This window comes from Equus quagga, chromosome 1 (assembly GCF_021613505.1).
Source record: "Equus quagga isolate Etosha38 chromosome 1, UCLA_HA_Equagga_1.0, whole genome shotgun sequence".
Taxonomy (NCBI): domain Eukaryota; kingdom Metazoa; phylum Chordata; class Mammalia; order Perissodactyla; family Equidae; genus Equus; species Equus quagga.
In genome coordinates, this window is record NC_060267.1 from 42,641,110 (window position 1) to 42,666,331 (window position 25,222).

General features: G+C 36.6%; 1 protein-coding gene across 1 annotated transcript in view; it reads right to left on the reverse strand.

Moving 5' to 3' along the window:
- The window catches only part of PTPRO (protein tyrosine phosphatase receptor type O), a 226,687-nt gene that overhangs the window by 84,669 nt on the left and 116,796 nt on the right, over positions 1 to 25,222 (reverse strand). Inside the window, exons 2-4 of the mRNA XM_046654656.1 lie at positions 17,173 to 17,446; positions 5,103 to 5,261; positions 2,922 to 3,074 (exon numbers count right to left, since the gene is read on the reverse strand). Of these exons, the coding sequence (XP_046510612.1) occupies positions 2,922 to 3,074; positions 5,103 to 5,261; positions 17,173 to 17,446 (586 nt within the window). The remainder of the gene's footprint in view (positions 1 to 2,921; positions 3,075 to 5,102; positions 5,262 to 17,172; positions 17,447 to 25,222) is intronic.

Consider the following 25,222-nt stretch of genomic DNA (forward strand, 5'->3'; position numbering starts at 1 on the left):
TCCAGCTATCCCACTGCTGGGTATTTATCCAAAGAACTTGAAAACACAAAGGCATAAAGACACATGCACCCTATGTTCATTGCAGCATTATACATAATAGCTAAGACTTGGAAGCAAGCTGGGTGCCCATCAAGGAATGAATGGATAAAGATGTGGTATTTATACATAATGGAATACTACTCAGTCACTAGAAATGATGAAATCCGGCCATTTGTGACAACATGGATGGACCTTGAGGGTATTATGCAAAGTGAAATAAGTCAGAGGGAGAAAGTCAAATACTGTATGATCTCACTCATAAGTAGAAGATAAAAACACGACAAACAAACACATAGCAATGGAGACTAGATTGGTGGTTACCATAGGGGAAGGGGGGAGGGAGGAGGGCAAAAGGGGTGATTAGGTTCACATGTGAGGTGATGGACTATAATTAGTTTTTGGGTGGTGAACATACGTAATCTACACAGAATTTGAAATATATTACGATGTACATCTGAAAGCTGTATAATGTTGTAATCCAATGTTACTGCAATAAAAAAATTAAAAAAAAACAAAAAAATGAGAGAAGCAGTTTGGAAACTATACTAGATGAATTATAGGATTGAGCAAGTAAGTGTCTCGGTTGACCTTGCTGAATGCCAGGGATCTCATTGTGAAAGAAGAAATGCAGAAAGATGGAATAGGGTCAGGCAAGAAAGAACTCTGGGAATAGACTAGAATTGGAAGTACTGGTGTGTACTCATGATTACAAAAAATATGTATAGGTAGAAATATATACACGCACATGTGTGTGTGTATACACATATACACACGTACTTGCATTCTCTAGCTCTGACCACCTAGCAAAGGCACCCCAGGAGCAATGCACACACCTAGCACCCATATCTTGGTCTTTAAAACTATTCAATTAAAAGGAACCAGGGCTCCTGAGAGAAATGGCCGATTCCAGGGTTGGAATAGGACAGGTACAAGATGAGTTTGGAACATCTTGAATGCCAGAAAGTAAGGAAGTACCTAAAAAAAGATGGGGCATGTCACAAGTATACAGCAGCCAGCTAAAAGAAGCTTCCAACTGGCTGAATCTTGGATGATTTGAGATGTGTCATAAGTATAAAATACACACCAGATTTCAAGCATTTAAAATTCTTCTACCAAAAAAAGAATGCAAAGTATCTCTATAATTTTTAATCTAGTTAAATGTTGAAATGATATTTTGGATACATTTAGTAAATAAAATATATTATTAACTTAAATAAATACATATTCATTTGTGATACTATGATAGTCCAAGTGGTAATTTAACCACTTCCAAAGCAGTTACATAAAGATTCTTCAACTTATCACAGTATCTGTTTTTAAAAACTGAGTCTCTGTACAGTATCTTTCTTACAAAAGCAACTATAGTGTACTTATAGCTATCAAGATAAAATACTCCCTGTGACATAGTTTAGGAGAGTTGCATATATGAGTTGCCTTTAGAAACACTAACACACATGTTGGAAATATGGCTTCACTTCTCACTTCTCTAAAATGAAACATATGAGCTCAAAATGAGTTTATGAATTATGGAAGCATACTTTTCTAGAGGTAGAAAATTATGAAGGCACACTGCATTGTCTCTACCTGCAACAGTTTCCACCAATCCTTCAAACAGCAGCTCACATATCACCTTTTCCATGAAGTTCTAATAAAAATTAATTTCTCCCTCTTTTGTGCTGTTATAGAACTTTGTATTTCTTTTATAACACTTATTGCACTTTACCTTATATTATTGCCATTTTATAGTACAGACATGTGCCACATAAGGACGTTTTGGTCAGTGATGGACCACATATGTGATGGTGGTCCCATAAGATTAGTAGCATATAGCCCAGGGGTGTAGCTAGCTATACCATCTAGGTTTGTGTAAGCGCACTGTACACTGTTCATTCACACTATGACAAAATCGCCTAACGACACATTTCTCGGAATGTATCCCTGTCATTAAGTGGCGCATGACTGTACCTCTACCATTTTTGAGGACAGGGAACCTGTCTCACCAGTCTTTGTCTTCATCTCTCTCAGTACTTAGAACAACTCCCAGGTAAAAGATGCTCTATTAATGTTTCTTTATTTGAATTTAATAATGAAAAATACAAATAGAATCTTCGATGTTGACATGAGGTGAATTACATAGTTTCCTTGCCTTGGCCTAAGTAATGAGAATCATGACATCTTAGAATTTCAGATTGGAAGGATCTCAGGGGTTACCTATTATAACCCATTCGTAATGTTCCTGTGAATGGGCTCTCCAGCATTCCTATTGAGTACCTAGACACATTAGGAACAGACAATTATACTGGTGTCTAATTACAATATATACATATCATTATTGGTGGTGGATATTTAGTAGGTGTATATTTATTTTACCCATCCATTGTTCCATCTATCTGTCCCTCCATTCTCCCATCCATCCATCCATCTATCCATCCATCCTAAATAATGCTTCATATTAGTAATGCTACTAAAATTAAGCAGTGCAAGTTTTAGATACATCTGTATCCCAATATTTTCCTTTAATAATCTGATAATCTGTACTAGAACATCACCCATCTGTTTTTCTGCTATATGGGCATATGGAATAACTGATGTCTACTTGATCCAGTTATGTTATTTAATTATAACTTTTAGTAATATCATGCTTTTTCATTCAACTATTATAGGTCTATGATTACACTGAAAGATTTTAGATTTTTATTATTGAATATTTTGCTCAGTTCCTTTTACATTGATAGAAAATTTGTTTTAGATTATTAAAAATATATGCTTTTTATCTATCTCAGCTCTGGAACAGCATGTTTGTTAGAATGATAAAGAGTATATATACGACAACATATAAATTTATTCTTTTTTCACTAAATTTGATTCTTCAGAACACTTACCAGTTCTATGCTGTTTGGGTTCATGACTCACACCGCTGTACTCCACGAGAGTACTTTTATTAAAAGTTGCCTCAGAGACCAGCTGAAAGGTGATATTACTGTAACATATTCCTGGAAGCCAGTGATTAAATACTGTTTTTCCCTTAAAGAAGTCTGAGAAGAGAAAAATCAATTATATTAAAATTTTGATCTTTTAAATGCCACACACTTCTAGGAAGTTCTAAATAATTATGATTAAATATCCATAAAATAGTATTTTCTTCAACTTCTGGCATGGTCAGTACTAAAAAAATTGGCGTGAGGCTAGACGTGAAAATTTGGATCTTAAGACTAAATCCTGAAAGGCTTTTTTTGGCAAGAATTGGATGCAATTAGGGTTAAATTTTTATTACAGGAACATTTGGCGTATTAAGTAGAGAAGATCATTTTTGAAACTGTAGAGATTAAGTTTCAGTAGCCATTTACTTGAAGATAAAAACTCAAGGTATTTTGTCACTTTCTGACGTAGGAGAAAGCAATTCTACAAGAAATGTTTTCACTAGACTCGCTTGTAAAATTTAGCCTATTTTTAAAATAGAATTGTTTATCTGCCAGTTGGCAGCCAGGTCCTGTTCGAAAAAAGAAGAAAATAAAAATTTGGATTTCGTTTAGAAAACATTAGAGAAGATAATAAATTTAGCAATCCAATCCCAGTTAGAAAGAAATGACAAATACCACTCATTCAATTAAAAGCCAAAAATAGGGGCCAGCCCCATGGCCAAGGGGTTAAAGTGCTGTGTGTTCCACTACGGCAGCCCGGGCTCTAGGGTTCAGATCTCGGGCGTGGACCCACTCCACTTATCAGCCATACTGTGGAGGCATCCCACAAACCAAATAGAGGAAGATTGGTGCAGATGTTAGCTCAGGGCTAATCTTCCTCAAGCAAAAAAAAGAGAAAGATTGGCAACGGATGTTAGCTCAGGGTGAATCATCTGCACCAAAAAAAAAAAAAAAGCCAAAAATAATTTTAAAAATTGACTTAAAAAAGAGAGCATATTAATTCATTTAGTTTTAAACTTATGGCTTTTAACTCAGCAAAGATTCCAGTGATTGCTTTTCAGTCATTCATGAACTTGTATTTCCATGTGATCAATTAGCAAATAAGGTCCCACTTATTAATTTGCAGGTAATGTTTTCATTAAAAATAAAGAATGCAATAATTAGTGGAGTCTATGTTTACGTTTATTATCTTTAAAGTAAAAAATAAAATTCACTGCCTATGTTTTAAACAATGTCTCATAAAAATAAAATCCATGGAAGAAAGGAGTTTGTAAAAGCAGCAAGTCGAGTGACATTTTTCTGGATACCATGCCGTGTGTGCTTCAAGTATCCATTCTCTACCTCTCCAAAACACGTTTCCAGTTACAACCAGTCAACTTTGACACCATCCTCTACACCCCCTGCAGAGAAATGTCCTGGCGTGTTGGCTTGAGAATAGGTTCCTCCCCTGTGATTCACTCCCAGTGAAGATGAATGCCCTCTCGTTCTCTTCCTTTCCCTCTCCACCCCTCTTCTGCTTCCATTCCCCAAAGAACCTACTCAAAGAAGTTGACTCGCCTCTTTTGAAATTATTAATTCCCCTGGACTCTCTCCCCTCCCCACAGGGTCCCCATCAAACCAGTAAAAACAGTGAAAACAAATTTTGCATATTAATGCCCTCATTTAGCTGATCATACAGATAAATATATACAAAGGAACTAAAAAGCATTGTCTTTGCCTTTGAGAACAATCTTGGACCATCTCCAAAGCAAAACTTGGCAAAAGGCATCTCTCTAGCTTCCCAGTTCTAGAAATGCCCACTAACACACCCAAAAGGAAAAGCTTAGGTGAGGTGCTTCTAAATTTAAGTTTGAATTTATTTCCTGCACCAGACATACTACTTCTGGCAAGAATAACATGTAAGGCATAATAATCTGAGTATTTCTTATGCTTATGTATGCCACATGACACTAAACTAATAAGTTCCATGTTCTAAGACTCCTCATAACAAGGTTTTCATGAATCAATAACTATTTTTAACGGTTCACTTATGGTCTAATAGTGAATCGTAAGACCTCTTTAAAGCAAGAGAGAAGGCTAATTGGCAAAAATCATGTAAAAAGGAATAGCCATCATTTATGCATCCTTCCTTTTGCCTCTTACCTTTATATAGCATTGTCCGGAAGTCTTTACCTTCCCAATAGCTTATGTTTACTCTTGTGAAAACATTATATTTTTCTGGATAATGAATTTCAAACAGGACTCCTGTTTCAGGAGAAGGTTTATAGTCATATATTGAAACACTGGTTACAGGTAGAGGTTCTGCAGAAGGGAGGTAAATGGAGAAATGGGAATTGGGGGAAAAGGGAGAAAGGTGAGTATCAGTATTTGGAAGCACCAAGGGTCACACCTCTCAGAACTTCCAACATATTTTTATTATCTGTTATGCACTAAACTCTTCTGTATTCATGAGTCGAATGTCTTCTTAGCAGGAATTAATAAAGTACATTTTATATGGTGATTTCTGCTTTTCAAAGAACTTTCATGTTCACTTTTCCATCTGCCTTTGGCAACAACACTGAGATTGAGCAAGAGCAAATATTACTATTGCCATTCAACAGATGAAAATAATGATAACTCAGAGATTTTAAATCACTTGTTAAGTATAACTTAACAAGTATGTGGCAGAGTCTATATCTCTAGATTCCTAATTCACTTTTCTTTTTCTTAAGCCAAGAAAATTTGATATTAATAACAGACCAGTAACAGAAAATACATTTTGGCTCTGACTGTGATCATGTGGCTCTGACTATGTGATCATTTATTTCCTTTTTGTGAATTTAGCACTTATCTTTCTACACGAAGTATAAGGTTGTAAACCCTCCCGTGTTGTAAGAATTCTAGCTTATGGTGTTTATCAAACTACTCTTTCTATAGAAGTTTAAAAAAATGTTTATTTCCATTTTGCTTGAGTTGTTAATTCATCACAAAATGCTTTAAATACTCATTTTTAGAAACTGTGATAGATATATATCTGCATTTCCTGTATATTCCACCCTCCAGCAAAAGTCTTGTGAAATGACAGAGCTCTCCTATCCTTCTGAGGGGACTATTGGACAAGTTTTACTTGCATTAATTTTGTTCAAAAAGATCTTTTAAATATTTGGTTTGGAGTCAATTATTGTATTATAGGAAAAAAATTATTTTGATTCAAAGTTTTAGAATTGAGAGGATTCTAGGACCTCATCTATGGTCTAAATGAAAGCAATATCCTCAGTTTAAATTTCACACTTTTAAAATTTCAGTTTTAATAATGTAAGAAATCTGGGGCCAGCTGGGTGATGCAGTGGTTAGGTTCGCACGTTCCGCTTCTCGGCAGCCCGGGGTTCCCCGGTTCGGATCCCGGGTGTGGACATGGCACCACTTGGGCAAAAGCCATGCTGTGGTAGATGTCCCACATATAAAGTAGAGGAAGATGGGCACGGATGTTAGCTCAGGGCCTGTCTTCCTCAGCAAAAGGAGGAGGATTGGCAGCAGTTAGCTCAGGGCTAATCTTCCTCAAAATAAAAGAAAAAAAAATAATGTAAGAAATCAAAATTTGACTTAGTTCATTCAACAAATAATTAGTGAATACTTATTTTGTCTCAATCTATAACTAAATATCTTTCATTTTGCTCCTCAGGATCTTAACCTAGTTTTGCTTTTGATTGAAGAGATGCTGGAGGGATTGAAGCTACATGTTAAAGCTTTGATATTTTTCCTGGAATTTTCTCAAAAACCAAGCCAACCTCTAGCACAAGTTAGGAAGGCCTTCAGGTTGCTGCATAATTGTGATCACGTCCCTGTAGACTGTGTGCTATATTCTCTGTTAGAATGTTTCTGTTTTACCTTTGTCTCCATCCTCGGTCTTCCTACTTAAAGGTAATGTTTAGAGAGTGAACTCACTTAACTGTCGTGTAAACAAACTCCTGAAGACTGAGTATTTCTCCTTGATTAATCCTAAAGAAGTTTTGAACCATTTTAAGGTCTTCCTTTCAACCCAGTCTAATTACTAACCCAGAGAGCCTACCAGATCCAGCTATTGACTCTGGATCTATACGAAACGAAATGAAAGGTAATAGCAAAAAGCAGCCACAGAGCGTAATTCTTCCACTGCCCCAGTCCAGTTTCCCATGCTCACCAGGGTTCTGTCTACTGAAAAGAGAAGTTAGCGGTCCACTCAGCCTTTCATGCAGAGACCTGAAGTCTGCACATCAAAGCCACAGTCAGATTTGAAATTCAAGAGATATGCGAGGATTACAGCACAGATATTTTGTTTCATGATTTCTTTTGACTGCTGCAAGCTGCTTAAATTTTAAACTAAAAGAATTTTTTAAATGCCAACTTACATGTTTGCCTCCTATATTTCCTTCAGCTTCAACATAAGCGACCCAGGTCAGCTGTAAATTCTAAAGTCCAAGCCCAGACATTACTGAGGCATATTTAATCCAAGAATTATTGTTTGCACTAGAACTCAAATGCACTCTCTAGAAATATCTTACTATCCCTCCAGCTACTTCTCTCATTATTTTTCTTTTTAGAAATTAACCGATAGGCCATAAACCAGAGCTGTTACTACTCATGTGTTTTTCAATGATGACAAGGTGAAATCTTGATCCAATTCATTACTCCTTTCTCTGTCAGTATGCCCATTACTCTCCCTTTTCTTGTCTTAGGAAGCAGGCTGGACTGGACAGAGAAAAGGAGTTGTTAGAAGATGTGAATCATTTATTATCTTTGTGTATTACTTTTTTGTCCTAAGGTCTTTTTTACTTTCTTTCTTTCTTTCTTTCTTTTTTTTTTTTTGAGGAAGGTTGGACCTGAGCTAACATCCATGCTCATCTTTCTCTACTTTTTACATGGGACACCTGCCACAGCATGGCTTAATAAGCGGTGCATAGGTCCACGCTCTGGATCTGAACCTGAAAACCCCGGGCCGACAAAGCAGAGTGCGCAAACTTAATCGCTACACCACCGGGCCAGCCCCAAGTCCTCAGGTCTTTTTATTTTTCAAAATATTAAGTGTTACAAGATATAGTTGAAACTCCCCTATAACTTACCCAGGTTTTGTTTGCCTTCTGCCTTGGCCAGAGGTAAATTATTACTCTGAATTTGGCGTTTATCTTCCCATGTATACTTTTTCCTTTTATCTTTGTATGTGTCCAATAGCCATATGGAATGTTATTTCACATGTTTCAAAATATTATGCTAATGGTTTCATATTATATGTATCATTCTGTGCTTAATTTTATCACTTAACATTACTTTGGAGATTAATCCATCTTGACGCAATTATCTCTAGAAATTTCATTTTAGTGTCCATTTTATAACTCTACCAACTGTACAATTTATCTGTTTTCCTTTTTTGCTGTTGGCGAGTTGTTTTCAATCATTCACTTTTGCAAATAATTCTGCAATAAAAGTTCTGGGACATGTTCCCTTAGGTTGGAAATCCTGGATAATAGAGTATGCACATCCTCAACTGTATGAGATGTTGTCAAAATGTGTTCTAACTTTATGTCAATTTACATATCTAGCAACAGCGTATGATAGTTCCTCTTTCTCCATGTTCTTTTCCAACACTTGATTGTATCAGCCTTTTTAACCTTTGCTACTGCGAGATGTGTGCAATTTTGTCTCTTTTAATTGGCTGTTCCTGACGGAGGTTGATTATCTTTTCATATGTTTATGGGTCACTCAGCTCTCCTTTTCTTAGAATTATTTGGTTCTTTTGCCTGTTTCATGGATTCTTTTCCATTTTCCTGTGCTAATTTGTATTGTAAACTTTGTCATATACAACATTTCCATTGTCGCTTTTTAAAATTGTGTCCCATGCCTTCCCTCTAGATCCACCTTTTTTCGTGCTGAAACACAACATTTAATAATTATTTAAGTTAGAGTATGGATGTCAAGTTCATCTAGGCTTTTTACACTAGAAAATTTCTTTACTCTTGATGTAGTTTAGCAAGGTATAAAATGCTAGGTAGACAGATTTCCCCTCAGTACTTGGAAGATATTGCTCTATTATCTTCTTGCACCAATTATTGTGGAAGAGTAAAAACTTCTGTCAATGTAATAGCTATTCCATTGTAGATACCATGATTTTTTTCTTTGGCACCTTCTACACTTATTTATCCTTGATAATCTGCAGTTTCACCCTCACATATCTAGTTGTGCTCTTATTTTTGAATTACCCTACTATGTCCTTGGAGTACTTTGTCAATCTGCGGATTCATGTCATTCTTCAAGTCTTGGAAATTCTCATAGTCATCTCTACATATATTGTGCCCATGATTCCCTCATTCTCTTTTTCTCAAACTCTTAACCTCCTTAATTAGAGCCTCTCCCACCTCCACACCTGTGAATTCTCTCACTGTGTTAAATTATGGGGCAATTGCACAGTATTATCTTTCAATTTACTAACTCTGTTTAGCAGTTATGAGTATAGAATTTACCCTGTCTACTGAAGTTTTTCAATTAGTTAACTTTATTTCTTTTATGTTCAGAAGATTTTATTTATTTTGAATATTTTTATTAAGATCAGTTAAATAATTAAGTTAATTTTGCCTAGCTTAACCAAAGTATTAAATTAATTTAAATGATTGTATTTTTCATTTAAAAATTTTTTTATCTATTTATATTTATTCTATATGTTTTTGTTTTATTTCTGTCAATTTTTGTTTCATTATTTCTTGATCTTCTTTAATGGATGTAATTTTTACATTTATCACTTTGAACATCATAATGTACTGTAAATTTTTGTTAGATTGTTATATAAAATATAATCTGAAATATTATAGTTGTTATTTTGATATCTATCTTTTTTAGCATGGATTTCTTTGTGTGTTTTAAAATATAGGCCTTAAGCCAATTTTATGTTTTCTCATTGCCCCAATTCTTTCTTACTCCTTGCTATTGAGGAGTTTGGTCATTGTTTCCTTTCAGCTCACCACAACCCCTAGTCTAGAACCAGGGCATATAACATTATTTTGGGGCTCTTGATATTGCAGATGATGTATTGGCTATCACAAATTCATTCCCTGAGTCACAGGGTAATGAAGCCTGGTCCTTGATACTAAGGCTGAATGCGTGTTCCCTGTATCCCCAAGCCTCCTTATATACCTTTTTTACAAACAGGAAGAATCTTCGTTCCCAGCAGAGAGCATGGCTCTGTGCCCTATCTAGTGTGGAGCATTTCAATACTTCTTACTCTCCTAGGGTCCAGATTTGCTACCATCTTTTTCCAGACCCAGAGCACAGAGGCCCTGTGACTCCAGCCCACTTCCCTACTTTCAGTTTTTCTTTCCTTACTGACTAATAGAGACAACTGTCATATTTTTCAGCTTAGCAATGCATTTCTAGTCTTTTTGTTTTGTGGTAACAGCAAAGAGTATATGACAAAGCAGGAATTTACTGCATTATTTTTACCAGAAACCTTAATGTTAAATTCCAATTTTTTCTTTTAATAAAAAATCTAAAAATGATATTTAATATAATCATTTTTTACCTCATTAGGTGTCCCACATAATGAAAACTCATGTTGAACTTGAAGATATTTTATGTTCCTTAATTACTTTTGAACCATTTTTGACAGATCATAAATAGGAAGTTTTTTAAAGTTCTGGATGTGACTATCTCAGATAGAAGATGATGAAACAAAAGTGAATGTGAAGCAAATACTGTTGAAAGAAAGTAGAAGTAGCCCTGTACTTGTTAGTAACTGTTGAGTGTTGAGAGATGCTACTTTCTGAGATTGCTCTGTTTTGAGCAAGATGTTGAGTCAGTGACCAGTATCCTTTTCTTTTGATGTGATCAACCTAAGAATGTGTCTCTTCTGACATAGTCCTCTTGAGGGAGAGGAGCCTGGGATTAGGCCCTCTCATCTGATGGCAGGAGTATAGAAAAGGGACTTATGTTGGATCTCAGGCCAGAACGCCTGTCCCGTGTTTGGATGTCGCCTTGAGACCCCACCTGGTGGCTCAGCTATATCCAAGCAGACCACTGAGGTGAGCTGGCAGCAGCAGCCATCGATGGTCCAGGATGGGTAGCTATCATCACACCCACTACCTTAGTTCGTCTTCATCAGTTCTTTCCTGCAATGTTTCAACCACTTTCTAAATTATTATCACTACCTCCAATCTCATCTTAATTTTTCTTATTTATTTCTGCTCAAAACTTCTAATCTGCAGGCTCCCTGATACTCTCACTTTTATCAGAGTCTCTGACTTAAACCATTCCCCTCCACTTCACTGGCTTTTCCCTGCCAGATCTGTTTTGATTCTCCTTTGTTCCTGACCCCTTGAGTAATTTTCTATTTAATACCATTGGCACTGCGTATATTTACTGATCTTATATGAGGCATTACACACTTTGGTAAGGAGTTTATTTACACTTTTTTTCATTGCAAAAAATTTACATTATTTTATAGTACCCTCTACCAACTCAGTAGACTATGGCCTATAAACCAAATCTGGCCTGCCACATGTTTTTGTATGATTTATGAGCTAAGAATGGCTTTTACATTTTTAAATGGTTGACAAAAATCAACAGAAGAATAATGTTTTATGACACATGAAAATTACATGAAATCCAAATTTTGGTGTCTTTAAATAAAGTTTTATTAGAACACAGCCATGCTTGTTTGCTTATATAGTGTTTTGGCTGCTTTTGTGCTGAAACAGCACAGTTGAATAATTGCAACATGGACTGTATGGCTCACAAAGCATAAAATATTTATTGCCTAGGCCTTTACAAAAATATGTTTGCCAACACCTGGGATATATTACATATTAGAAAACCAAGATTTAGAGAAAGTAATAATCTGCCAAAGGCTACATTATAGTTTCCAGATTTCTTTGGCTCTAACGTTAATGCTTTGAAGCCCCCACTCAAAATACCTGTTTGATAATTTGTCCATTCCAATGCAGGATTTAGGATCCTGTGCTTTTTCACTCTATTACAAGAAGGAGATTTCCCCAATCAAATCATATTATGTCATTTCTTTGTACAAGATTGGTCATCATTCTTCATCACTTACAGATTAAGGTCTAAACTATTTTGTAAAGTATTCAAGGTTCTTCCTGACTTTTCTAGCCATCTTTCCTGTTATTTTCTGGAACCACAGATCAATGACAACTTAACTTCTTGCAGTTCAGAATTGTGCCATTATATTTGTAGAGTGCCTCTGTATGTGTTCTGAAATGTTTATGGCCACTATCTCTAGACCTTTACTAACTTAGGAGACAGCTGTGTATAAATAACATTTCCCCAATTTCTAAGCAATTGTTTTCATGTATTATTTTATCTATTGAGAAACTATTCCTTCTCTCTATATTGTATGCGATATACTAAGGATTCTCAATCAATTAAATATTAACAAGATGTCAGAACCTAAGGGTTGTGAAACTCTTTGAACTGGCCAAATGACTCGTTTGTGCTGAATTTATTCTTTGCCAACTTCCTCAGCTTCCTCTGAGAGCACCAGACTCAGAACAGCTATAGAGAAATATCAAAGGACTGCCCTAGGGCCAATTTCTCTGTCACTGCTTATTTCATCAGGACAAGGATCTAACACACAATAAGTGATTGCAACCAATGTACCCTTTTATTCTCAAGAGCTAAGTGTCAACTCTATGAGCAGATCCTACAAATGTTTTCTAAACTTTTTTAAAAAGCTTCCCATTAGAAAAATAAGAGGACAAAAATACGTTAACTGACAAATAATGGTAATTTTAGAGCTCAAAAGTAATCTTAGTCATTGTGTACTTTAATTCCTTCTTTTTTAAAGGAGGAAGCTGAAACCCAAATGCCACCTAATGTCACCTCATGCCTAATGTCCCAGAAATTTTTGTGCATGAATCCCCAGTTTTTATATTCCAAACCTATTATCACTTTCAGAATCTGATATGATGTAACTGAGTCTTTAAAAACGGGATAGAAAGTGAGAGACAGTCAACCACCATTTATTCATTTTTACTCTTTAGAAATCAGTGCAAATTTTCCCTTTCACTTAAGATGTAGAAAGCTGAAAGTCAATGTCACTCCCCAATCCCCAGCAACAAGAAGAAAAAACCAAGTAATCCATGAGATCATAACTTTTCTTGAGTCCATCAGAGAGGTGAGATTGCAAGGCAACCAAATCAACTAAATTCCCTGTGAGGAGAGAAAGGATACTAACTGTTTCACCTTTAGCAGAGCATAGCAGGAAGAGGGGAGCACCATCAAAGCAAGAAAGAAGAAAGCAACTAGGATTTTACTGATTCCTAAGGGCTAAGTGTGTTCTAAATGACAGTTTAGAGCTGCTTTGTCTAATAAGGTAGCTTATTAGCCATCTGTGGCTATTTAAATTAAACTTAGAATGAATCAAAATTAAATAAAATTAAAAATTGTTGGCTACTGTATTGAATAGTGTAGATATAGAACATTTCCATTATCCAAAATTCTAGGATAGTGGTGGTTTAGAACGATTGGGAATCCCAGACACAAGTAGAGTCTACGCTCTCTCTCTAGCTCCTTTCCTGGGCCTCCATCAGGTGCTCATGAGAATCATTGAGGGAAGCCAACCTTAGGGGTACAGGTACGCAGGTGATAATTGGTGTCACTAGGACATCAGGAAGAAATCTTAATTCCCAGGACCTTTCTTGAATACGAAGCATAAGACTTAAGGCGTTGGAGAAGGGTAGAAAATTCTTTCCCTCCCAGTTCTCAGAGGCAAAGATGGATTCCCCAACCCTGCCCGCCGCTAGCTTCTGAAGGACAGGTAGAAGCGAAGGATTTCTGTTCCTGTGAGAGGGGCACAAACTCTGTTGGACTCATGATTGTGCGCTAATACAACATAGAGTTCTGCTACTACTGGAGAAGAGGCAGGAAATTTTCCAGCCCAAGACCTTCCACGGATTTAAGGGAAATTTTGGCCATCAGCATATAGTGAGGGGTAGGAATGCTGAGAATACCCCACTTAGGATCCCAGGGTCTGCCTAAGCCTCAGGCTGGACCAGCGGAACCAAGAACTTTCCGTGTCCCCACCAAAAACTTAGCACTGAGTAAAAAGCAATAGCAGTCTTTTGCGGGGGGGGGGGGGGGGGCAAAATCATGGAACCTTTCTGTGGTGCAGGTGTTCAGGGCCTGCTAAACCCTGAGGGTAGAACTCGAATGCAGAAATACCCTCTACTACTGCTGATGGCCTACCGCTGACTGGAAGAATTTGAAATCTGTGATGAACTAAAGGTGACTAGTACCTTAAACACAGCTCAACCCCTCACAGGAACAGTCTAGTAATGTGGTACATTTAAATTAAATTCAACATGTAAATTATTATATTAAATAAAAATGATCTAAACTTGCACTGTCTAAATTTGTAGCCACTAGCCACATATGGCTATTGAGCACTTATGGGCTAGTGTAACTGAGAAACTGAATTTTTAATTTTATTTAATTTTAATGAATTATGTTTGAGTGAAAAATGTATAAACTTTATATTGACTATATATGGAAATAATAATATTTTGAGTGAATATTTTAAATAATATTTTGAAGATAATTGAATAGTATTTTGAATGGGTGAGGTAAACTGTATTATTAAAATTATTTTGGGGGCTGCCCAGTGTCGTAGCAGTTAAGTTTGCACACTCCAATTTAGCGGCCCGGGGTTCACTGGTTTGAATCCTGGGCAAGGACCCATACACTGCCGTTCAAGCCATGCGGTGGAAGGTGTCCCACATATAAAGTAGAGGAAGATGGGCAGGGATGTTAGTTCAGGGCTAATCTTCCTCAAAAAAAAAAGAAAAGAAAAGAAAAAAAGGGAAAAAATTAATTTCAACTTTTCAGAAAGTTTTTTAATGTGTCTAGCAGAAAATTTAATATTATGTATGTGGTTACCCTTCTCTTTTTATTGGATAGTGCTAGGTCAAACACTCCAATTAAAAAATAGAGATTTTTAGGTTGGACAAAAAGCAAGATCCAACTCTAAGCTGTCTACAAGAAATCTATTTACATATAAAGATATAAGGAGGTTGAAATTAAAAGGAAGAAATAAGTAGACTATGAAAATACCTAACAAAAGAAAACTAAGATGTCTATATTGATATCAGACAAAATAGTCTTCAACACAAGGCATATTACTTACGATGAAGAGGGTCATTGCATACAGATAAAATGGTTAGCTCATCAAGGAGACATAGTAATCCTAAAAGTGTTTGCACCTAACAACAAACCAATAGAGCTTCAAAATACGTAATGCATAAACTAAAAGAAGGGAAAGGAGAAATAGACAAATCCACAGAGAGAGGTGGAGACTATCACACTCTTCTCTGTCACTGTTAGAACAATGGACAGAAAATCAGAAGGGTAGAGAAGAACTGAACAACCAACTTGACCTACTGACATTTATTGAAATTTCACCCAACCAGTGCTCACAGAATACACATCAAGATGGAGCATATTTGGGGCCATGACACAGAACACCACAATTTTCAAGCCATTGAAATCATACAAAGTATGTTCCCTGATCACAACTGCATTTACCTAGAAATCAATGAAAAGATCTCTGCAAAGTCACCAAATTTTTGGACATTCAACAGCACACTTCTAAGCCCATGTGTCGAAGAAGAAATCACAAAGGAAAATAGAAAATATTTTGAATAGAACTCATTGCACATGCTAAAATAATATCAAGGAGATATTCCAGAAATCTTTTAGCACTTACTTACTTAACAAATTTCTTTATGAACCATTAGCTCAAGGGCTGACTTCTCCCACTTGGTCATCTGAAGTGGCTGAGTGCATGCTACTGAATGTTGGGTCAGCAATAGGCACTGCTGTTTTATTTTGCTTTGTGTCTTAGTCTTTTTTTCATGGCTCTTTCTTCTGTTACTTCCTCAGCTAAATTGATTTAATATTTGTTGACCATCTATTAAGTGTAAGGCTCATGCTAGGTGTTTATGAAATTATGAAGGCGAGTAAGACAGAGCTTCTGTTTTCAAGGAGTTGTATTATAAGCAGTATCTACCTAGATCTGTTGCCTGGATCTATTAACTCCCAATTCTCATTTTTCTGCAATTTGTTTAATACAGTGTTTTACCAGGCAAGTTCTTCCTTTAATTCAGCTAGGTCCTAGATTTGTTCATTATATCTATGAACCTTGAAGGTCTTGAGTTGGTGCCATTCCTAATTTTTAGGACTCAGTACTGATCCCGGGACTTAGCCAAGGGAAACTTTTAATTAATTTTTGACAGACATGTCAAAAATATGTCCTCTAGCTTGATTCTGAGTTCTTGCTTTTTGGTGTTTCTGTTTCCTTTTATCCCAACAGAAAATATCTTTATGTCCCTTTCTTTAATTGTGGCCAAAATGACAACATATAACCAGCATTTTAAAAATTGCAGCCCCTGGGAAATTTGCACTGAAGAACGATGAACAAAAAGAACTTCGCTGAGCCACTAAATTGCTCTAGTGATAAACTCTGCCATCTTATAGGTAATGGTTTCTCTTCCATATCTCAACATATATAGTAGAGCCATATTTTACTTTGAGATTACATATTAAAGTCAGAGAGTGAAGTGAAGATCTCATGGAGTTAAAACCACTCCAAAAAATTCCTAATACCAGCATTAACTCTTTAAGATATAGACTACTGAAGATTAAAATGCCAATGACTTTTTTTCTTGGCATTTTTCTTGGGCAGTGGAAGCCAAGGCTATTTTGAGGGTGAGGTGGGGAATAGCAACTGATAATGATATCTTTTTTTCTCTCTCAGCTAAAAATGTATAATTAAATTTGAGCAGGCTGAATATGACTATAAATTCATCATCTCAAAAACCAAATTGCTTATATGAGAATGCATGTCCTGGAAAAAAATAACTTAGTTATAATCGTACTATTGAGTTACAGAGCAGAAAATTACATGGTCCAATCATGAATCTAAAATTCTCAGTCAGTCTTACAATATACTACCTTATTAAGGTTTACTTTTTGGGGTTCAATACAGATTTTTGCTTGACAAAAGGTAATAAAGTAAAACATTATCAAACTTTGGCAAGAAACTGTATTCTTAATATAAGGCAGAACTTTGAATCTATGTCACTTAACTTCAAGGCAATTGATCTTGTCATTCTGGACTAACTCTCTTTCAATGAGAGCCCCTTGGGAATACACTCAAAGAAGAACCACAGAGGACAATATTACACATGATGCTTACTTGTTAACACAGTGATCGATCTGGATGGCTTGGTAACCACATTTCCATTTACCACTACCAGAGTGATTATGTAATAAAGGCCATGATAATTGGCCTTAAAGGTAATAGGAGGGGGCAAAGTGCTGTTGAATTCCTCAAATTCGAAGAAGTAATTTTTTGATTCACCGGTTATCTTCACAACGTACACAGATGATGGACTCATGACATCTGAAGCTTCTAAAGAGATAACAATGCTGTTATCATCTTGGACAGTTACATGGAATGTTGTAGCATTCTGTTTAAGAAAAGAGAAGAAAAGGAAATGGAGGTCAAATTCAGATTATTAGCAATAAAATTATACTGAGACAATTCTTCCAAAACTAATGTTTGTGGTATTACTTTGTAAAATAGAGTTACACAGGTACTTTAGCATACAAGAAAAAGCAGAATGAGAGAGATTAACCCTATTATGACTAATGATCTTCTCAGGCTTTTACTTTGAGAATTTTTCTCTGTTGAAAAGCTGCTTCAAGTTCATGGATTGTGTCATTAAATAAACACAAAATAAACATCATGGAAAGGAGCAAATTATCAATGAATGAAAATCATCTCGGCTCTCAACTTTCCTGGAAGTCCTTGGTTTCAGTTATGTTAGAGAAGTTGTATGGTTTGAAGAAGCATACTATTTTACTTTAGAGGGAGTGATGTTGTGGTAGTCCTAGGAAAATTCTAGAAGAATGTTTCAAGGCCGTTATTTCCTCTCTCACTTCTCACCTGTCAGTGCTGCAAATAAAAAAAGTCACGACTGAGAAACCTGTGACAATCCTCCTCATTAAACATTAGCCTGCCGTTAAAAAGAGAAGCTAAGATGCTCTTTGAAGAAGAGACCAGACTGAGGTTCTGCAGGCATGTATGGGAAAGTCAGCAAACTGAAAAGAGTCTAAAAGTTAGCAGACTGAAAACTTTGTTCAAAGTTTCCAGATCAAGGTTTATGGACAGTATTTGAGAAATCATTTGTGTAGTTGGTTCAAATATTCCTCTCTGATTTTTTTCCCACACCCCACAGGCAGAATCAGTCCTTCTGGACTCAGACTAGACTTATGTACTTTGTATCACTTGCTGTTTTCTGTTTAATTTATCTGCTGGGTATGCAGTGTCCTGGGAAAGTCATTTCACTGCTCTGAGCCTCAGATTTCTCTTCTATGAAATTGGGACAGAAAAATTGCTGAAACTTGTCAAGACTTACAAGGACCCAGGTATTGAACTAGGCAGTCTATGTACATAATCATTTCATTTAATATTCAAAATGACCTCATGAGATAAGTATTATTATCTTCAATCTCAGTTTTTAGCTGAGGAAACTGAGGCTCAGAAAGATTGAGTCACTTGCCCAAGGTTGGACATATACTTTGGACTCTTAACTCCTGAGCTGCACAAGTACCCAAACTGAGCTCCACTATTATTCCACATGTCTCTTTGTCTTTCCTTCTTGATTTATTTTCCTAATACTGAGTCTGACATACACTATACAACTGACAAGTGTTTGTTAAATGAATGAAAGGATTGCTGATTGCATTAATTATATGTGGGCATCCAACTGCTTCTTAGAATTAATCTGCTTATTAATTTTGGTACCTCACATATTGTCAGCAGCCAAATCAAGCATTCAGCATATACCTATCAGTATTATAAAAGAGGCTATATAGACTTACAAATGTATTGATATTTTTTATTATTTAATTTTCTTAGAAATCTAGTTTTTACAGGTCCTAGTACTTATAAAGAATATTTAGTCAATAACAGAAATTTAATTCTATCTTAAAATTTGGTAGACTTAAGTGTGTCCATGATATTCTAACCATACCAGACCCTAAGTCCTTGAAGGGAAGGGACTCTATCTTATTTCTAGCTGCATCTCCAGCTCTAGGACCAATGATTGGCATATGCTAGGTGCTTTGTGATTTAAGTGGTTTTAGGCAGATTTCTGTCATAAGGGATAGTCAGCAGGGATTGGCTTTTAAAATGTCCCTCTATCCACATTGTCTCTCATCCTCACACACCTGGGCAGGTTTCTAATATTGAGTTCTGTACTTCTGGAACCATACATAAAATGTGACCCATTCTTTATTGCCAGTGGTCTGAGTGGCACTGTGAGACTAAACCAAGCATTGAATATCCAAAAGAATTGAAATCTGGCTTTTATTCATTATTGATTATAGAAACAGATTCACTAACTCAAAAAACAATAGGTTTACAAACATCAAATTCATAACTATTAAGAATTTTTTCTCTCTGTTTTAACAGCCAATAACTGAAAGTGTTCATGATAATGAAAGGAGGAATAAATATAAATAGACTCAATTTTGTCAAGTGTTTAAGAAATAGATGACGCATGTGTCATGATGCTTCATAGACAGTGAAATCTTCCAGGGAAAAGGACTAATCTTCCAAATGCTAGCGACAGCTTTGGGGATGATTGTATCATCCATGAAAATAAGCATTGGCCCATGTGATACCAGGTTGCCAAAAATAAATCAGGGTGGGCTAATCAGATTCAGTCAGTGGGACTAACGAGAAGAAGGCAGCAGGCCAAGTAAGATCTAGGCAGTGAGCCTAAAAGAAATGTCATCTATGCTATTTCTTTCTTCTGTGTCCTCTTTGCTCCAGCTTTTCCTGGAATCTATATTCAGGAAAAAATTCTGAATGTATGCTGCAGGCATGTGATGGCTGCTGAGGAGTGGAGCAAGAAGGAAAAGTTCAAAGTAACAGAAATGGGTCTGATAAACTTAGGCAAGGCCAAGGCTGATTTATTTGGTGGATTGAAAAATATTTAAAACTTTTTTTCTGAGACTGGTAATGGTATTGCTTGACTCTGCAGTGAAAACATTTTCACTGAAATTTCTTTTGCATAATAAAGTTTAATATAAAAATTTCTCTGGTCCAACACTCTCATTTCACACTTGAGAGAACAGTTGCACAAATGTATCACGGTTAATTGATGTCAGAACAAGGTCTAGGATCCACATGTCCTTATGCCTCTTAGTATTTCTCTTTTCTGAACTGGAGGTAAGCTACCTGAGGCAGGAAAAGCGGCCTGTGGCTTGGCTTTAGCAAGGCAGGGGGAGCCCAGGAGCCTGTGACTTGTTCTACAGCCAGTCCTGTGGGGGAGAAGCTACTGGAGGTAGAGTGAATAGGACTAAAGAGGGGAAAAATGCAGGATGAGTCTCTGAAGGATGAGAACTGACCACAGATATATGTGCCAGTTAGAAGTCCCAGGAAGTCTTCTACCATCCTTGACGAATAACGAAACTGCTATCTATTGATGCCTTAATCTGGGCCAGCCTTTGCATTGGGCATGTGATATTTGTGTTGTCTTTTATTCCTTACAACAATCTTCAGAAATGTGTTATTTTATTCAAAGAGGTTGAATAATTTAAGAACACAGCAACAGATTTGGAATCAGAGGGCCTGAGTTTCTATACCTTCTCTGCAGCCTATTATTTGTGAGAGCTTGGGAAAGCCCAAGGATCTCGTAACGTCATCTTCTTAATTTATAAAACAGGGGTAATTCCTAAAACTCATGGATCTTTGTAAGGATTAAATGGCTTTTATAAAAAATAGTGTGAACGCAATAAATATTAGTTGTACTTCAAAAGTTACTGTGTTTTAGTTTTGAATCACTGAATGACCTTTAAACTATAGGGTTCTATATACACCCATTTAACTAACTTCAAAACACTATGGAATTCTGCAATCATGTTCACTGGATGTTTTGTTCACAGAACATTGGAGAACTATCCATTTATTAATTCAGCAACAAACAAACATTAGCGAAGTGCCAACTTGGTGTCAGGCATCGTGCTAGGTATTGGCAACAGGCAAGTGAGTAAGACAGGGTTCTTGAACTCCAGAAGCTCAGGCTCTAGTGAGAGAGGCACACTCAAGTGCACAATTATAACACAATCTGAGTGTCATTAGATACAAACTTTGAAAAACTGTCCAGTTGATACATGTGTCTGGAATCTCTTCTTCGAGTGTACCCTCTTCTTTTGAAGCACTGTTTTTTCCTACTTATGCTAATTATGGTGCCCCACTTCTAGGTCAGAGCAAGAGTTACCTTGGCTCAGTCTGGGTGAATCATACTACCCAGTCTCCTGTCCATGAAACTAGTTAAAAGGATGCATATGTGGACCAAGCCAGCCAACCAGAGAGCTTGCTCTGAAATTTTATGACTGGAATTAGCGGGAAGGAGCTCTTTCTACTCTGGTTTCAAGTATATATGGATGCAAAGCTGGAGAAATAGTGTCTGTAATTTCCACCCCATGAAGTTGCTTGAAGGAGAATCCCTGGTTTGGGCTGAGGATCTGGTCTCAGTCATCCTACGGCCCAGCCAATGTACAGTTTGGTGACATAACTGTGAATAAATCCCAGTTTATGCCTTAAGTTGTTTAAGCCGGATTTCCAAAATTTGCAGCCAAAGGTCCTGGTCAATACAAGAGAATTATTCTGTGCTATAGGCATGTAGAGAAGAAAACAATTCTGCTTCTATGGATGAGTATGAGGGAAGGTTTCAGGGTGGAAGTGATGCTTGAAAGATGCTCAGAAGTTTATCAGGGGAACAAAGGTCAGAAAACTCATCTGGAGAAGTGGGAGGAGACCCCATGGTCCTTTGGGGTGGTTAGATAGTGGTAGGATGCTCAGAGTAGAGGGTTGATACCCCACTCCAAGTTGTGCCTTGTTAAAGAATTTGGATATTTTTTAGGCAGAAAGAAATCATAAGCTGTTTTAATGCAGAAAAGTGACATGATTAGACAGACCACAGTTTAGAAAGATCAATATAGTTAGGAGTATGGACCAGTATAGTTAGGAATTGGCCAACATGGACCGTCTAAGGCCAGTAGACAGTAAGGAGGCTGTTGTAACAGTTCAACTAAGACCTGATGAGAGTTTGAGCAAGTGCTGGCTGCACCAAATCTCCCTGTATGACATGCCTCTAGAGCATTATCAATGCTCCAGCTGGCAACCCAATCAATGGTTAACCTTATTAGAGGGTATTTTAGAGGGAACACTTAGAAAATTCTGCTGTGCTAAGGTTACCACATAAGACGTAATGGGATGCTCAGGTCTTTTGAGTAGTAATATTAATGATGTCCGGTGCTTATATAGCACTTATGGCCACAATTCTCTGCAGACGTTATGTAATTCATCCGCTTACCCTCCCGTCTAGCCCTCAGGAAACCTTTTCCAGCAAGAGAGTCTTTTCCTTCAGGTCCTTCAGGAAGATCAAAGTCCCAAAGTCCCAGGGCTGCTCCTGACACTTTCTTAGAATTATTCACAAGGCTGTTTCAGAAATTGTCAGAGCAGAATTTGCTGTTGATGTCAAAGGCTAGGGGTGGTCTTCTCAAATCTTCCTTTATTTATTCAATCATTCTTATGTTTTGAGCAACCAGCATGTACCAGGAACTGTGCACGGCACTGGGGTACACTCTACTTGGGAGTAAAGAGAAAGGCAGATCTTATGTGACTTTGTCCTTCCTAGAATTGTATCTGACCAATAATAATAGCAATGATGATGATAAGGATGATGATGATTTCATAATAAAGAACATTAACATACATAGTGCTTATTACGCAATGCCAGAAACTGCTATGAAACTCATCCAGCAGATTCTTGACAAATACTTGCCGAATGAATATTTACAATCTGCTGTGTAATACTAGACTTCTTTATACAGATCCTAAATATATCTTTTCAGGTAGAGTATGTCAGCTCTCTCTCTGTGCCTGAGTCCACATTCATGTCAGCTCTGCCTTTCATATTTTACATGCTCAGAAACACCCAGTTCTATCTTTATGATTTCATAATACAGAGTCCTCACTTCTTTTGCCTCTTATTTGGTAAAGGGCTCCAAACTCAGATGTCAGGCAGGTAATATAAATGTGAGAAGCAATCAAGTGTAAGAGGATTGGATAATGACATAGTTAGTAAACAGGAGGGTATGTGCCTTGTCTAAATGCATCATTAAAAAGCACAATTACAACAAAATAAAGCTATGTTGGTCAAAGAAAACACATTTTCAGCCACTCCTAGCCCATAGGCTGCCAGATTATAACCTTGAATTTGTTTGTTGTACTGCCATTGCCTTGATCAAATAGCTCATCTTTGGACCTTCAGCTTCCAATTTGACTCTATTTGCTCTGCCCAACCAGAGTGCAGAGCAACTACATTCTTACACATTAAGCACTATAAAATACACACAAATGATATTTCCTTACTAAGTTCCTCTGTGTGTGTGTGCGCGCACAAAATAGCATATTATTATATATACTAATGCAGTAATTATTTCCTGACTTCCAATATGGACGTGAGGTGGAAGTTGTGCAGCTCTTAATTTTGGGGATTAAACAAAACATTCTTGAGGAAAGAATTCAACCTGGCATTTTTAAGTGGAAAGAAACGTATGCTGAAGTGATATTCCAAAATTTTATGTGCTATGTAGGATAATGATAATAGCCATATGTCACATTTTATATTTTATATAGCACCTTTAAATGCACTTTCTCATTTGATCTTCAAAACATCCATTAGGTATTATCTCACTTCACAGATGAAAACACTGAGGCACAAAGAAATTAAATGGGTTTCTCAAGACTACTCTGTGGAGCAGAGGCTGGAGGAGATGGCACTCAAGGCTATTCTTTAACTATAAATTTTATGACTCTATTATGCTACGCTCCCCAGACTGCAAGATCTTGGAACCAAAATGATTTCCCAAATGCTACCTTTCACATCTATACTTAATTGGTGGTGAACTCCCTCAGCATAAACCATGACTTGTTCTTCTAGACGATGCCTGATAGATGCTCAAAAAGTGAGATATCATGATAAAAGCAGAAATTTTGGAGATAGGTAGACCTGGTTCAAATCCCACTTAAGTGATAGTCTCTTATTTTAGTTCTTTGAGCATCAGTTGCTTCAGGTAAATTATGGAAATACTAAAACCTATTATGACTAGATATTTGTGGGGAAACAAACGAGATAGCATAAATTACCTAGCCCAATACCCAATATTTAGTAGATCCTCCAAAAACAATAGCTAATTGTCACTAGAAAATTTATGGTCTATTTTTTCCCATTGATTTTCTTTGGTACATGTAAATTTTAGAAGTTGTAGCTTTTTAGGTCACTAATTTCATGTTTCATATATGGTTCAATAACCATTCTGACTTTCAGTCTATTCAATAATCAGTACTATCTCTTTCTGAAGCATCATGAACAAGAGCACCCAACATTTCTCTTTCTATTATGCCTGAGTCTGACAGCCTAAGCTAACCTGTTTGACTGAGGGTTACCATGGGAACAGTTTCTAGGACCTACTGGGCTGAGAAGTTTAAAGATCTGTGAAGCTGCGCCTGGCTGATTATTGACGTGGGAGGGGGTGGGTCCACAATCCAGGAAGCCACAAAATACATTTGTTCTCAACAATTCAATGATCAGGCAAATTCTAAAAATATGCAATATTTTTCTGGCTTAATGTGTTATGAAAAATAGGGGTTCCTGATAGCTTAATTCTGTCTGTGAAACAAGTGTTATTTTCATAAAATGAAGCACTGACAAACATAATTTTGTCTGGAGTTTTTATTCCTCATCTTTCTTTTCTAACTTTACCAGTATTTATAGTTTTAAAATGGTTTTATCTCAGAAAGATGCTTGCAAAAACATAGCTGTCCCATTTATTGAAAGATAATGTGAAAAATGATGGCACTAATCATTTATTTTAGAACAGATGAGTTCAGTCAAATTTCCCCACAGGCATGAAGTGTCTCTCCAACTGTGACACCAGTTAATTAAATTCTGATGATATTAACAGAGAGTGCAGTCTACTCACCAAACATGTAGTTCACAGCATATTTAGGTGTGATCCCTGTGACCTTTCATAAGCACTGCCCTTAACTCCCTTCCTCGTTGAGTTGTTAACATCATCAACAACAATACTGTCAGAACATTGAAGCAAATAGTTTCTTGTTTCTCCTCCATCACTGGGATTTTATGGCTTTCCTAGAAGACTGA